The sequence below is a fragment of the Sarcophilus harrisii genome, chromosome 3 (assembly GCF_902635505.1).
Source record: "Sarcophilus harrisii chromosome 3, mSarHar1.11, whole genome shotgun sequence".
Lineage (NCBI taxonomy): Eukaryota > Metazoa > Chordata > Mammalia > Dasyuromorphia > Dasyuridae > Sarcophilus > Sarcophilus harrisii.
Window position 1 is genome coordinate 450,493,284 of NC_045428.1, and position 17,596 is coordinate 450,510,879.

General features: G+C 33.1%; 1 protein-coding gene across 3 annotated transcripts in view; it reads left to right on the forward strand.

Moving 5' to 3' along the window:
* Window positions 1-17,596, forward strand: part of OPCML (opioid binding protein/cell adhesion molecule like) — a 1,459,533-nt gene that overhangs the window by 1,131,451 nt on the left and 310,486 nt on the right. For all 3 annotated transcript variants that reach the window (XM_031963694.1, XM_023499560.2, XM_003764418.3), the window contains one exon: window positions 16,629-16,861. In XM_031963694.1, the coding sequence (XP_031819554.1) occupies window positions 16,629-16,861 (233 nt within the window). The remainder of the gene's footprint in view (window positions 1-16,628; window positions 16,862-17,596) is intronic.

Below are 17,596 nucleotides of genomic sequence, written 5' to 3' on the forward strand. Positions count from 1 at the left end.
TAATGATTTAGAATGTCTTTGGAGAAAGCCTTAAAGCCTTTTCCTTTTAAATAAAACTTTCATGGAGGTAGCCATACTTTCCTTATGTCTATAAAGTCCAACACCACATTTTAAATTGACTGTCCAGATTTACAATGGTCTAGGTTGGTTATCAGGAAAATATGTTATAATTGTTCAATGATATTGACAAGAAGAATAAAAATAGTTAACATATATAACACTTTAACATTTGCAAAGTGCTTTATAAATCTGATCCTTCAACAATCTTTGGAGATAAATGCTATTATTGCTTTTTATTTTAGAAAGAAGAAATTGATGAAGTTAGAGTGACATAGCTAATAAATGTAAGAAATTGGCCTAGAATTCAAATCTTCTTGACTCCAGATCCAGTTTTCTATCCTTGTTCTCCCCCCCCCCCCCAGCCCCCTGCAAGATCCCTTCATTGCCACTAGTGCTTTTGTTCAACCTCCACTCAAAATCACAGTTTAGGAGGTCCTGCCTATTTTTTTTTTTTTAATAAGCCAACCAGAAAAGACAAATCAAACTTCATAGTCAAATAGATGACAAGGAAATCCCCCTTCATACTCACAAATATATGTCTTATTTACTCCATATTCCCAATATAAAACATTTCTACTTTCTAATCACAGAAACTTGCCAAACTTTGCCTCTTCATACAACAAGAGATGGGCTTGAGCAAGTTTCAAAGCAGCCTTGCTGGTTCTTACAGTTGGAAAATAGCTTAATCAATCATGAGAAATGATAGAGAATCTCACTTTAGCACTCCAAATAACCCAGAAATCTCTACCTAGTACAGAAAAGCAGCAAAGCCAATAGTGGGTCATATTTGGCTATTTGCTCAGGAGCAAAAGTTCCTGGTTCTTCTTTTAGAAGAGAAATTCTTGTGCTGGCTCAAGTCTTACCTCTTGCAAGAGACCTTTCTTATCCACCTCCCCTCTCTTCCTCAACTACTAGCACTTTCCTTCCAAACAAATTACTTTTATATATATATCTCCATATATATATATATTTTGTTTGTGTGTATATATGCGTGTGTATATATGTATATGTTTGTATTCTTGTGTGCATTTATGTATACACACATTTATACATTCACACATACATAAAATATACAATAATATTATGTTATGTGTTATAATGTAATCCATACATTGTAAGCTTCTTGAGGAAAGAAATTGATTTTTTGCCTCTTTGTTAATTCCAGCACATAATAGGCATGTAGAAATTAAGGATGTGTTAGAGAGTTTAGGAAAGATACTGGAAATATTGTACATTTGTAAGCTGTTGGATTGGTGGAGCTCATCAATTATGTAGTTATGTACTGGTGTGCTATCTTTTGGAGACTGAGCAACCTGAGGTTCTCTTTGTTTCAGGATGGTTCTTTACAGCTCTTGGTAAGGCAATAGGCTGTCCTGCCCTGTGCTGAGGCACATAATCCTTTTTTGGAGGGGTTCATATTATTATAATCAGACCTCAGTGTCATCCTTTTTCTGCCGCTTCTCCATGACTCCCAGGACCTCTATCCATTCAGTGTTTCTGTTTTGAGTCCTTTCATTCCTCTTTGTGCCATCCTACTAGATTCATTCACATTTAATCACCTATTTAAGGCCCTGAAAGTGACTTTGTGCCTATTGATATTATTTCCTTTTCTGGACATATGTTAGTAATGCCTCCCAAATTAGAATCATATACAGATGCCATCCTCCTACTGGTTTTGGGGAAATCAAATTCTTTTGCCTAACTGAAATGATTACTCAATGGGCCTTAGTTGAATAGTTCTTGTTTCCCTTGCTGAGCTTTACAAGTGATATATTCTCAATCAACTCCTTATCAGTAAGCATCAGTTTGAATAAAATCTGATTCATGGAATTATTACTGTAATAAGAATTTTTTTTTGCTTTCTTGATCATAAAATTTTTTCTTTATAGAATCTGAGGTTCTCTTTGATACTGTGTAGTTACCTATATTCATAGTTCAAAAAATGTCTGAGTAGTTAAAGCCTCCCATGAGCATAGTATTGAGTAATTTAGAGCACCTTGGGAGTTGATCTAAACATATTTCCATCTGGCTCACCTCCACTCCTGGTGGTATATGTGTAAATATATAAAGCAGAGGCAATATCAAAATTTTTTTAAGTTCTTATGTTCTCTGAAGTGTGGCTTCCCTCAACCAAGTATTCTCTCTTACACTGTAAATCTTTTTTTTTTTTTTTTTTTGCACACAGTGATGACTCAGTTTTAGTTGGAAGTCAAATAAGAGGAACACCCAATTAACCAGAATGCCCATACCTGCAATTTAGGAAAAAGTAAGCATGCTAATATTTCTAAAAACCAAACAAAATTAACTCACCTGTTGACTGGGTTAATACCATACTTCCTGGATCATGCAAATCTGTCAGGAATTGTCAGGTTCAATAGGTTTCATTGTGATGTTGATAAGGAGTTGATGTGGCTCAGTAACAGTAACAGTCAGTGGCTCAGTAAATAGAGAGCTAGATCTGAAGTGAAAAAAAGATACTTGGTAGCTGGCCAAGTCACCACTTCTGTCTGCCTCAGTTTCTATATGTGAAATATGGGGATAAGAAATTAAGTACCTTTTAGGATCATAGTACGTGATACATAGTAGGTGCCCAATAGATATTTGTTGACTTGATTTAAAATCCTTAAGCTATGGTTTCATGTTGACTTGAAATAAAATGGTGTTCAAATATAGTTTAATTTTGCCAATAGATTCAACAGCATCAATGTTCCCTACCAAATCTTTATACATTTATTTGTGATGTGATTTTGGCGTGCAAGGAAAGGATAGCATATCAGTTATCCCAACTAACAAAATACATTGTCATTCATTGACATTATTTTGGTTAAAAATATACCTCACTTATTGCCTTGGTTAAAAAATATATATATATATCACAACTATGCCTAATAGTTCTTTCCAAACACTGCATCTGCATACCTTCAGTATTTTTTTTTAGCATTTCAAGGATCTATAATGTTATTGGTGTGGGTATCTGTTGCCTATTGCAGATTATGATTTTATACCTTAGTAGATAATCTTAGTAGAGAATTGTTATGGCTAGAAGAATACATCCCTTGGAAGTCCACCTTCTGGTGGAGTGCTTATCTGAAATTAGCTAAGCTAGAACTAAAGAGGCAGATATTGTTCCATTTGATTTGAATTTTCGATATAACTGGGACCTTCATGAGCTTGTACTTGGCTGACAGGAAAGCCAGGTGCACGATGAGTAAAACAGTGGGCTGGGAATGAGGAATACTCATCTTTATGAGTTCATTTATGAACTCTGACACAGAAAATGGCAAACTCCAGTATCTTGTTCAAGAAAACTCCAAGATGGAGACATGACTGACATTGACGTGGGAAAGATTCCAATCTTTGATTCCCAACCCCCTCTAGTTAATGTAAATTACCCTTTGACTCACAAATCCTGGTCGCTTTGAATTCCAATAGAAGATCCGGACCTGTCCCAGCCCCACCCGGATCTGAGCCAACTTTGGGGCTACACCCCAAAGCCCCTCGAGCTAAGTCTCTGACTTAAAAGGGCCATACTGGGAACCCCTCTTTGCAGAGATTCCAAACATGGTCGCCATGTGAGGACCCTCTGTCCATTGGACCCTCTGTCCAGTGCCTTCCTTATCTCTAACTTCACCTATCTCCTACTTCTAAACTCAGTAATAAACCTCTTTTATCAATCTAGCTCTCTGGGCCAATAAATGCTTTTATTGGGGATTCAGCGCCGCTACTAGACCTCAAATACCGTCATATCCTTGTGTCCAATCCAAGGGGGTTGCAGGGGAGCTCTGCTTGACTCCCTGTACCCCAAACCTGCCACTAGACCTTAACTAAACCCTAATTTCATTTAGGTACCCCCAAATCTAGACCTCAACATGTGGTTGACACTTCAACATTTGGTTCCTGACCTCAACAACATGACTGAACAACAACACTTCCCTGACGTTGCTTTCAAAGAATCTGGAGTTACCTCCAAGCCATAAAGAAGCCTCATTGTGTGTAAAGAGGAGGGGTGTGGGACTGAAGCTTTTGCTGCACTAATAATATCACAATGGTTATATTGGTATTGACGCTTTAATAGGCAGTACTTCCTCGAGGTCTTGTAACATATTTTTCAAATGAATCTTTTTCTCAGCCATTTCCTTACTTTATATTCTCCTTCTATATGAAGTGGTAGGAGGTGGGGCTGATTCTTCAATCTAAAAATGCATTTATTACTTCCCAATATTTTTATTTCCACCTAAGGGTATATTTTTCTTTTCTTATTAAAATGAACATCAGCAAAAAACAATAACCAAATAAAATGAATAAGGATGAATGATAATAAAACAAGTTATTTTAATTTGAATGGTGATAAAGGAAAAATTTCAATCTTGTTCTGCTCTTCCTTTGCAGATAGAATTCTAGAACACTTAGGATCACTGGATTTGTAGCCAAAATGGACCCTAAAGATCATCTAGGCTGAAAGTTTTAAACTTCTTTTCTGTGTCATGGTGATAGTCTGGTTAAGTCTATGTATATCTTCTCACAATTATGTTTTATTTTTATTAGTTTTAGTTCTTTTTAGTTAGAGATTTGTAAAAATACAGATTCTTTTTTTTTTTGCATAGGCTTCCTTAAATATACCCATGACATCATTTTTTTCCCTTCTCCCTTTTCTTTCTTCCCTTCCTCCTTCTTTTCCATCCTTTTCTCTTTCCTCCTATGTTCCCACAATCATTTCCTCTTTTTCTTCTGTTTACTTTCTTTGTCCTTTGTCCTTCGTCCTTCTCTCTTTCCTTTATCCCCACTTCTTTCAGTCCTTTGCAAGCCCAGTCAGCTCAGAAATTTTAATGTTCTGTTTGTTCCTCACAACTGTTCATTCTCTATCAAAAGAGAAATCTACATTATATGTCAGCCATATTAATATTGTTTTATAAGTATGTATGCATTTATGTATACATAAATATATTTGTGATTAATAGTGGCCTGCTTGGGGGACATAGAGGGAAGGAAAGAAAGGGGAAAAAATAAAGTAAAAAGTGCACAACAGAGAACAAAAGAAAACCCACGAGGAAGCAAAAGAAAGGTGGGACAGTTCTGAACAAAAAAGCATTATATCAGTATATATGCTTTCTTGAAATGGAAATTTATTGTTACATATTTCGAATCCCCTCATATTCTGATGTGCACATGGCAAATTTCATTCTTTTTCTGTTTTGTTTCTCTTTTCTATTTTGTTTTTAAGTTTTAAATAAATAAATACAATTAAAAGAAAAAAAGAACTTACACTCAGGCTCAGCTAAGTGGTATTATGAATAGGGCACTAGCTGTAGAATAAGGAGGTTCTGTGTTCATATCTTGCTTTAAATAGTGGCTATGTGAACCTGGACAAATCACTTAATCCCAATTGTTCCCTGCTCCCTATCTCCCACTCCTGAAATAACAATTGTTGCTCTCAAATTTGCTGCCAATTTTATGTCCTAAGTAGCAGAGATTACAGGCATGAACTACCACACCTGACTCTTACTTTTTATATGAAGAAACTGAAGTCTAAAGATGCATGGTCATCCAATCAAATATCCTCTCCAAACAATGAATCCCTTTTCTAGCAACTTTTAGAAGTGGTGTTAACTTTCTCTCTGAAGACTTATGCTAAGAGGGAACTGGTAAACTCCCAAGGCAGCCCATCTCATTGTTAGAAGTCCATAATTGTTCAAAGATTTTACTTCTACTAAGTCTCCATATACTTTCTATCCACTGATTTAAAGCCAAGGGGCTTTAAAATCACAACTATTTTCAGAATTATTCATGAATGTCACTATCTACAAGCTCAATGAAAGAGAAAAAAAATAGAGATTTAAACAATTAAAAAAAAATTATCCCTGAGAATCTGATCAATTAGTAAAGTATCATTAAGCTCCAACTTCCCCAGTAGCTCCTGATTGAGCTTCAACCCCACCTTTTTTTGTCAATGAAGGTTCAAGGTAAGACCTTAAATACCAGGGACCAAAGCTAGATTTAAAAGACCACTTAAACTTAGTTTTTAAATCTTCCTTAAACTTTTTATTTCCTGTTATTACACTGCCAAGCCGAGGGCCCCCACAATGATGGAGAAAGACAAAAAAATCACTAACCACATCTTTTTCTTAAAGTTTTTTGTACCATGAAACAAAATTCTGATCACAAACCAAAAAATGCCAGTTTTTAGTTGTTCCTTTATCAGTAACATGTTAAGAACTAAGAGAAATTCTTTGTTCCATCCAATTATTTTTTTGGTCAAGTGTCTCTTCTAAAATTTGCATTATTATCATTATCATTCTTAATAATGTTTTTTTTTTGGCCTTAATGTTATTGTTTCTGATGTTATTTCAGATAATAAAAAGAATTTTCATTTATATATAATGTTTATAGATTGCGTAACACTTTAATATTTATGACTTCATTTTATTATTAAAATAAACCTGTTAGATAAAGGCAGGTATTATCAGTCCCTTTTTACAAGTGAAAATACTGAGGCTCAGTTATATTGAATGATTTACCTAAGATTATGTAGCTAATGAGTGGAATATTCAGTACTTAAACCTAAATTTTGTGACTCTAAAACCAATATTATTTTTACTCCCCTCAGTATTCACTAAGTAATATGCTTTCAGGGTTCCCAAGAAGACCTCTTATTCTGACCAATTTTTTTCTCCCACTCAATTTTTTTCTTATTCTTAATACTATTTAATTATCTAAATTAGAGCTTTACTCTCTATTAAAATAAAAATACCCCAGGGAGAGGAACTATATCACCCTTACCCCTAGGTATTTGATCCTTTTCTGAAAGGGGTTTTAATAAGGAAAGAGACTATAGTATCATTCAGGAGTACAGTGGTGTAAGAACTTGAACCATAAGATAGTTTATCATTGTGGGGGCAGAGCCAAGATTGCAGGTTCAAATGAGCATTTCTTCTGAGTTCTTCCAAAGTATTTCTCTAAACTACTTTTAAAAATCTATCAAATTTGAGCAATAATTGAAATAGCCAACACCCAAGGATTTTAAGAGCTGTAAATGTCTGGTTAGAAAAGATTATAGAGGATTCATATCCTAGCACTAGGTGTAGGTCTGGACATCATTTAATAATTTTCTTATTATTTAGTCCCAGTTCAAAATTCTAGGATATACAGAAGTAGTTCCAGTCTCAAGAGAAAAATGACTCTACCTAGATAAGGACTAATACAGACCAGAAGGGGGGGAAAAAAAAAAGAATTCTGCTCATCTCACACCACCCTGGAAGCCCTGAAATTTACTGTACTCAGAGTTATCTATGAAAGCAGAAGGTCATACAAGTTAGAAGATTAGGGCAAGCATCGCACCCTTACTCTGAAAAGTGAGCAGAACTTACCTCTAAGATAAAGTCCAAAGTTAGGGAATAATTGTAAAAATAATAACAACAATAGAAACCTGACTTTAAAAAAATATATTTTGGTGACAAGAAAACTTAAGGTACAACTCAGAGGACAAGAATAACTTTAAAACACTTACAAGCAAAAGCTCAATAAAAAGTGTCATCTTATCTCAAGTCCAATAAGAATTCTTAGAAGAGTTGAAAAAATAAAATTTTAAAAGTGCAAAAAAGATTTTAAAAAATAAAAATACTAGAGGAAAACTTGGGGAGAAAAGGAGATCAATAAGAAAACATTATGAATAGCATATAATAAAAGAGACATTAAAATATTGAAATAGTAAAATATCTGCAAAAGCTCAATGAAGAAACTCACTAAAATTTAGGATTGGTCAAGTGGAAGCCAAGTGACCCCATGCAATAGCAAGAAGCAATAAAATACAATCCAAAGATTTGGGAAAAAATAAAAGAAAATGTAAAACATTACATAGGAAAAACACTTGAAAATAACCTGGAAAAAAGATCAAAGGAAGATAATTTAAGAATTATTTACTATCTGGAAGTCATAGTCAAATAACCTGGACATAATATTCAAGATATTATAAACAAAAAAATTGCCCCAAACTTTTAGAACCATAAGGAAAACAAGAAACTGAAAAAAATCTGCTGATCCTCTGGAAAGAAATCCCAAAATGAAAACTCATTGAACATTTTAGCCAAATTTCAATGCTTCCAAGTCAATGAGAAAAAATTGCAAGCAGCCAGAAGGAAATAATTCAGGTAACATGAAGTCACTGTAAGGATCACACAAGATTTAGCAGCTACCACTAAAAGAAGTATGGAACTTGGAAAAATGATATTCTGGAAAGAAAGGAACTAGGATTACAACCAAGAATAACCTACCCCACAAAATGAAGTATAATTCTTTAGGGAGGGGGAGGATATTTAATGAAATATAAGACTTTTAAGAATTCCTGATGAAAAGATCAGAGTTGAAGAGAAATCTTAATATTCAAATATAATATCTGGATCAAGAGTAGGATAAAAAGATAAACACTTGAGTGAGAAATCCTAAGAAATTTTTTAAGATTAAACTTTTTTGTATTCCTAAATAAGAAGATGATACATGCAACATCTAAAAGCTTGTGAAGCTGTTAGAGTCTGCATATGTAGGGAGGATATGTGTGAGCCTATTTTGTTGGTATGTTGGAGGAAAAAAAAAAAAGTGGAAGTGGGATGAGAACGGGATGCACTGGGAGAAGAAAAAAAGGAGAAAAGTATAGGGGGAAATAATGTCACATAAATGTCACATAAAAATGACACATAAAATTCAAGAAGAGTTTTTAAAGGGAAAGGGAAGGGAAAATGAAATGGGTCAGGAATTCTTGAATCTCACTCTCATCTAAACTGGTTCAAAGAGGGAAGAATATTTTCATGAACACTTTGGCATAGAAATTCATCTTATCCAATAGAAAAATAGGCAGAGAGATTAAAGCAAAGGAGGACATAATAAAAAGAAAGATAGATTAAAGAAAGCAATGGCCAGAAACAGAACAGACTTTTGAGGAGTAGATAAGTTTAAAAAAAAGAGAAGGATAGGTAGAATAAAATAGAATGAAGTGAAGTAAGTAACAATCATAATTCTGAATGGGATGAAGTCATAATATAGAGGTTAACAGAATGTATTAGAAAGCTAAATCTAATAATATATTGATTACAAGAGGCATACCTGAAACAGATAAACACATATTTTAAAATAAGGAGCTGGAATAGAAGCTATTATGCTTTAGCTGAAATGAAAAAGATGGAAGTAGTGATTGATCTCAGACAAAGCAAAAATAGAAATGTAAGTAATTAAAAGAGATAATGAAGGGAAACAACATTTTGTTAAAAAACAATAGCACAGACAATGAATTAATATCAATATTGAAATATATACACTAAATGGCATAGTATCCCAATTCTTAAAGGAAAAATTAAATGAATTAAAGAAGGAAATAGATAGTAAAATTATACTAGTAGGACATCTCAATTTGTTCTTCTCAGACTTAAATACATCTAATCATAAAATAAACAAGAAAAAAGTTAAGAAGAATAGAATTTTAGAAAAGTTTGATATAATAGATATCTGGGGGATATCAAATGTGAACAGAATAGGGTATATTTTATTCACAGGTATATGTGGCACCTTCACACACACACATGCACACACACACACACACACACACACACATACACACACACACACATACACACACACAAATTGCCCATGGAACTAGAGATATAAATATAGAAAAAGCACAAATGTTAAATGTACACTTTTTGGATCATTAATGCAATGAAAATTACATTCAGTAAATGACTTCTGAATCATAGAATAAAAATTAATTAGAAACTAAATAATCTAAAACTAAAGAATGAGGTCAAAGAATAAATCATAGATGCAGTAGTTTCATTAAAGATAATAACAATGATGAAATAATATACTATAATTTGTAGGATAGAGCCAAAGAAATGTTTAAGGGAATTTTATATTTCAAACATTTATGTCAAGAGAGAGAGAGAACAGAGGGAAAAACATATTTACAGAAGTATTTATAAAACTCTTTTTGTGGTAGCAAAGATTTAGGAATTGTGGGGATGCCCATCAGTTGGGGAAGAGCAGAACAAGTTGTAGCATATGAACATACTGGAATACTGTTGTTCTATAAGAAATGATAAGCAGGCAGATTTCAGAAAAATCTGGAAAGATTTATATGAACTGATGCTGAATAAAGTGAGTAGAACCAGGAGAACATTGTATACAGTATTAGGAACATTGTACTATGATCAGTCTGATAAATTTAGCCCTTCTCAGCAATAAAGCCCTTCTTAGCAAAAAAGTCCAAAAGACTGATGACTAAAATGCTATCCATATCCAGAGACAATATTGTAGAATATGTATGCAGATCGAAGAATACTATTTTCACTTTGTTTTTGTTCTTGTGGTTTTATCTTTTTGTTCTAATTCTTCCTTTACAACATGACTCATGCGAAAATATGCTTAACAGGATTGTATCTGTATAACCTACGTCAGACTGCTTGATGTCCTGGGGAAGAGAAGGGAAGGGATATAAGAGAAAAAACTCAAAATCTTAACAAAAATTAATGTTAAAAACCATCTTTACACATAATTGGAAAAAATAAAATATCCTTAAGTGCAAAAGAATTAAAAACAATGAAATATATGGATATAAAATTAAAAAAAAAAACCTTTAAGAGAGCAATTTAACAACCTTTCATTAAACATCAATATATAAATCCTGAAAATCAAAGGAGAGATTAATAAAATTAAAAGTTTTAAAAAACTTTAAAAAACTAATTTTGTGGAGAAAAGAATAGATAAACTATTGGCTAATTTGATTTTTCTAAAGAAAGAAGAAAATCAAATAACAGTCTCAAAAATTAAAAGGCTGAATGAACAATTGATGAAGATGAAATTAAAACAATTAGAAGCTATTTTGTTCAATTATGTACCAATAAAAATGACAATGTAAATAAAACAGATGAATATTGACCAAAAATATACAAATTGCTCAGATTAACAGAAAATAGAATATTTAAATTATCCTACTCCCCCTCTCCAACAAAAAAGAAGAAAAGAGACAGAGAAAGAGAAGGGGAGAGAGAGGAGAGAGAGAGAGAGAGAAAGGAGCAATAAGTTCCTGAAATTAGAGAGGGGTATGGAACTAACATTGAATGTATTTATAAGCAAATTCTGCCACACATTTGAAAAATAATTAATTTCAGCATTTTTTAACTATTCAGGGAAAACTAGGTAATTAAGAAGCCTACCAAATTCTCTCATTGCCATAAATGTGATTTTGATACTTTAACCAGAAAGAGCAAAATATAGAATAAGAAAAATAGAGACAAATCTTCTTGATGAATAGTAATACAAAGAAATTTTTAATAGAATACTAGCAAAGAAATTATAGCAATATTTCAAAATATTATGCACTATGAACAACTTGGTTCTGTTCCAGGAATGCAGGACTAGTGCAGTTTTAGGAAATCAAAAATACAATTAACCATAACAATAACAAATAAAATTACCAATTCTGTTTATATAAATATATGCAGAAAAAGCTTTTGATAAAATACACCCTCCATTCCAATTAAAAACAATAGGAAGCAAAGAATAAATGGAGTAGTTCTTAAAATGATAAGAAATATTTCTCTAAAAGTAAAACATTATCTATAATCATTTAGATAAACTAGAAGGCTTCCCATTAAGATCAGGGATGATACAAAGATGTCTCTTATCCCTGTTAGTATTCATTGTTTTACTAAAAATATTAGCTACAACAATAAGTCAAGAAAAAGAAATGAAAAGAGAAAAAAAACATAGGAATGAGATAATAAAACTAACACTTTACAGATGATTTGATGGTATACTTAGAGAACCTTAGGGAGTCAACTAAAACATTTGTCAAAACAGTGAATTGCAGGTTATAAAATAACCCCATAGAAATTATTATATATAGTATCAACAAATGCAAGGAGAAAGGCAGAAAGAGAAATTCTATTTAAAATAATTGCAGATAATATAAAATCTTTGGGAATCCACCTGCCAAGACACACATAGTAACTATATGAACACCATTATAAAATACTCTACTAGAGCTAAGTAATCAGAAAAATACTTTTTCTTTCTTTTGTTGTTTTTTGTTTGTTTCTTTGTTTTTAATACACATTGCTTTATGAATCATGTTGGCAGAGAAAAATCAGAGGAAAAGGGAAAAACCATGGGAGAGGGAAAAAAAGGCAGAAAACAGAAGTGAACACAGTTTATATTGATTTATATTCAGTCTCCTTAGGTCTTTTCTGGATGCAGATGGCATTTTCTGTCCAAAGTCTATTGGGATTGCTTTGGATCACTGACCTACTGAGAAGAACCAAGTTTTTCATATTTGATCATTGAACATTCTTGCTGTTGTGTACAGTGTATTCCTGCTTCTGCTTGTTTCACTCAGCATCATGTAAATCTTTCCGGGCCTTTCTAAAATCAGCTTGTTCATCTTTTTTTTTTTTTTTTTTTTTTTTTTTTTTTTTTTAATAGAACAATAATATTCTATTACCTTCATATACCACAACTTATACAGCCATTCCCCAATTGATGGGCATCTATTCATTTTCCAATTCTTTACTACCACAAAAAGAGCTGCTAGAAATATTTTTTGCATTTCCCTTTTTTAGATTTCTTTGGGATACAGATGCAGTAATGGCATTTCTGGGTCAAAGGATATAAATTTGATAGCCATTTGGGCATAGTTCCAAATTGTTCTCCAGAATGGTTGGATCCTTTCACAACTCCATCAACAATGTGTTGATGTCCCAGTTTTTCCACATCTCCTCCAACATTTATCACTATCTTTTCCTTTGAGTCATAGCTTCCATTTGCCCTGTTCTAGTTTTTAACATTTGATTTTCTTCAGTTAGCTTTTGTATCTCGTTTTCCATTGATTAATTCTACTTTTTAAGGTATTGTTTTCTTCAGTGGATTTTTTTTTTTTTTGCATTGGCCTATTATATTTTTTAAGGAATTGCCTTCCTCTTCCAAACTGTTGAATCTCCCTTGCATACTTCTCATTTCTTTTTTCATTTTTCTTCTATCTCTCTTATTTGCCTTTTAGTCTTTTATGAGCATTTCCAAGAATCCACTTTGAGCTTGAGACCAATTCATATTACTCCTTGAGATTTTGTCTATGTTGTCCTCATCTGAGTTGTATTTTGGTCTGCCCTGTCACCTTTCTATGTTCAAGGTTCCTTTCCATTTCTTGCTCATTTTCTTTCCTTTTCTTTTGATATTTCCTCTTTTCTTTTTTTTTTTTTTTTTTTTTTTTACTTTTATGGTCAAGGTCTGCTTCTGAGATAAAAAGGGTGCTGTCCCAAGCTTCCTGTGCTGCTCTGAGCCTTGACTTTGAGCACAGGGGCCCCTTGTACTTGTAGAGGGTATCTTTGCTTGCCCAGTACAAGAAACACCCCGATTTTCCAAAATTTACTTGCTGAGCTGTGACTGGAAGCTGTCTCACTGGTCTGCTCTTCTATTGCCTATCATCAGGACAGAAGGTCTCAGTTGCTGATCTGCTGATTAAGACCTTCTCACTGGCCTTCCCAGACTCCATATTAGCTAGTGAACACCCTTGTGCCTCACCCAGTGAGACTGACCTTCTTGAAGTTTTCCTAATCATTATTGAGTTGGAAATTGGTTTCCATCAGACTCTGTTCAGAGGCTTAGTTTCATATAGTTTTAGAAGGAAGCTGGGAGAGCTGGAGCATTTTAATCAGAGAAATACAATTGTTCATGTGTAGACTGAGCCAATAAGATGAAAGGAAAGGCAATGTTGCTTGAAATAATTTATTCAGTGTCATACCAATGAATCTACCAAAATTTTCTTTATAGCTAGTGATAAAAAATAATAAAAATTCATCTGGAGGAACAGATCAAAGGAATCAATTTTTTTTTAAGTGAAGAAATGAGTAAGTCTAACAGAACCAGATCTCAAACCATAATTCCAAGCAGTAATTATGAAAATAAATTGATGCTGGATAAGAAATAGAATGATTTATCAATGGAATAGATTAGGTAGATTTTGTATAGAAGTAAATAAGTACAGTAACCTAGAATTTGATAAACCTAGAGATTCCAGTTCACTGAGTAGATGCCAGATGTCTGGATAGGGGAAGAATTAATGACCAAATAATAGGTTGGTTCAGAAAAGTTAAGATGGGTAAGATGCATTTATATAAAATTAAAAACTTTTGCACAAATAAACCAGTACAGACAAAATTAGAAGAAAGGAGAAAACTGGGGAGAGGGGGGAGATTATAGCAAATTTCATTCATAAAGGTCTCATTTCTCAAATATATGGATGAATGAGTCAAATGTATAAAAATAGAAAACATTCTATTTAAAAATGATCTAAGAATATGTCAGAGGAAGAAATCAAAACTATTGATAGTCATATAAAAAATAGTTCTGAAGTAAGACTTATACACCTGTCAAATTGACTAAAATGGTAGAAAAAGACTAAAATGACATATGCTGGAGGAGATATAGGAAAAATGACTACACTAATGCACAGTCTGACCATTCTGCAGGAAAATTGGCACTATGCCCAAAGATCTATAAAAAATGTACATGCCATTTACCTGGCAATACTGCTACTAAGGAGATAAAGGATAAGGATTTATATTGCAAAAATATAACAATTCTTTTTTGTGATGGCAAAAATTGAAAAGTAAGGAGATATCTACAAGTCAGGGAATGGTATAATAAGTTATAGTAAACAAATATGATGGAATACTATTGTACTGTTAGAAATTATGAAGGGAAGGTTTCAGAAAAACCTGGAAAGACCTTACATGAATTGGTGCAAAGTAAAATAAGCAGAACCAGGAAAACAATCTAACAGTTATAGCAATATTGTAAGGATAATCAACTATGAAAACTTAATAATGCTGATCAATATAATGATTTATCATAAATTCCAAAGGACTACAATGTAAATGATATCCACCTCTAGAATTGATAGATTCAGAGAATGAATTGAAACATACATTTTTCTTGGAGTTTTGGGTGGAATATAGCTAATAGAGAAATATGTTTTGCATGACTTCCTATGTATAATAAATATATATTTTTTTGTCTTCTCAGCATGGCAAGGACTGTGTAGAAAGGATTTAGAACTGAAAGTAAAAATAAAATTAAAAAAACCTTGCAAACATTTATATCTCAGAAATATACAAAGGCTACAAGTTTGTACTTGATTTGTTGTTGGTGGTGATTTCTAGATTAAGATGTTATAGGAAAATATTAATAACACAGATTAAATGTTAATTTGTGCCATATATGTAATGCATGCCCCACCTCAGCTATTAATCATTTATCAATATACTCTTAGTGAAGCTGCATTAGAAAGAGATGAATAGTACATGGATAGAAGGATAAAAGTGTAAAGAAAAAGGAGTCACTCAAAAAAAATCCTCCCACTTCACAGTTTTGTCTCAGACCAGCCTTGAAGTAGTTGGTAATAAAAATGTTTACTTGTAACTTCTTCTGACTGTTCCTCTTTGAAGGAATAAGCTAAATAGAAAATGAATGTTATTTGTGTTTACAAACTTGAGTAGGATAAGAGAATAAGTAGAAATTACCTTCACTTTCAATTGATATTGAAACATGAAAGTATATGATATCTTAAGGATAGGAGTAGGAAGATGGAATAATTTGCCACAATTGTCCATAATTCTTCTACTCTTACCTATCCTGAACACTTAAATAGCTGCCATGATTCTTTTGTTTTGTTTTACCCAAAATGGCAGAACTTTTAAAGTGAAATATACTAGTTTCTTCTTTTATTATTATCTATTTTAACATTATATTATAGATTGAATATTTATATGTATAATCAAGCTATATAATGAAAAAAACTGTGGTATATAAAATCAGTATCCATATTTGAATCTCAAGTCTGCTACTTATTAGCAATGTCAAAGACAAGGTTTGAAGCCATTTCTTAATTCCCTGTCTATTATTCTAGCTATTGTGCCATGGTGCCTTTCATCTTAGATTTAAAAGAGCTTAATTTGAATCCATTTCTAGAAGTTTAGGATCTGTTACCATGAATATATTTCTTTTATTTCTTCATAATATCTTGTGAGTGATGATTATGACTGTTTTAATATTTGGGGGAGATTAGACAAGATGGAGAATTGATTAGCATTGAGCAGGTTTGAAGCAAAATAGATTTAATCTGGATTTCAAGTCAAGGTCCTGAGTTCCAAGCATGGCTAGCATAGTTTGGTTGACCATTGAGTAACATCAGATGCTCAGAAGCTGCAAACTAATTGCAACATCAGCTGAGAGGGGGATAGGAAACAAAGGTGAACTGGACAAAACAAAATGCTGTATAAACTGCATGGAGTCTTTAAAAAAATCTACCATTTTGGGAAATCCATGGTAACATATCCCTCTATTAGTAAGCATAATCCAGAAGTGATTATATTCTTAAATTAAAATTACTCTTTCTGAACCAATGATTCTGATGCTAATCTCTCTCTCTCTCTCTCTCTCTCTTTCTCTCTCTCTCTCTCTCCCTCTCTCTCTCACTTTTGCTCTCGCTCTTGCTGTCCTTCTCTCTGTGTCTCTCTTTCCATTATCAGGTGTACTGTAGATGCCCGGGTTACAAGGGTAGCCTGGCTAAACCGCAGCACGATTCTCTATGCTGGAAATGACAAGTGGTCCATAGACCCCCGTGTGGTCATCGTGGCCAACACAAAAACCCAGTACAGCATCATGATCCAAGATGTGGATGTATATGATGAAGGCCCATACACCTGCTCTGTACAGACAGACAATCATCCGAAAACCTCTAGGGTCCATCTCATAGTACAAGGTAAGTTTTATCATTGTCCAAAGACTGTTATATAGGTTCTTGGCTATCATAGCTGATACTTGGGGTGGGGGAGATTGGTATCTCTTACTATTTGTATAAAGAAAAAAAAATTCTCTATGAATATCTAGAAAATCCAAGTCTTAAAACCTTAGTCTAGTATTCCTAGCTTCCCCCTCATCAAGTGACCCTGAGTCAAATATTTCTTTTTGGTCCTACTTTTGCCTTGGTGTCAAATCAGAAGGCTGTCAATTTGTCTATTCATATTTTCCATCCTTATAATCTCCTAAACCAGGTCATTGGCAAATGTTATTTAAGTTCTCAATGTGTGGATGACTTTGTTATGTTCTTGGAAATACATATTAAAGACAAATATGCTCTTCACTTTCAAGAAATTACTGTGATGTGGTATATTCAAAAGTACAAATAATCTAGATTAATCAAGGGTATATATAATGTCCTTTTGCTTATGGTACCACTTCATATATAGTAGATCCACTAGCTACCAGAATTCATCAAAAGATTTTCTTCCACTCTCCAGAAAAAGTCTAACCCTATAACAGATATCAGTTTTAACTACTTTCTGGTCTATCCTTGAGATCAATTTAGGATCTAAGAAGAAAAGAAATTAATGAATCCATATCCAACCATTCCCTTTTTCATAAAGCTAAATTAATTTTAAGTAATATAATTGTTCTTGTTCAGACATTCAGTCATGTATGATTCTTCCTTACTGCA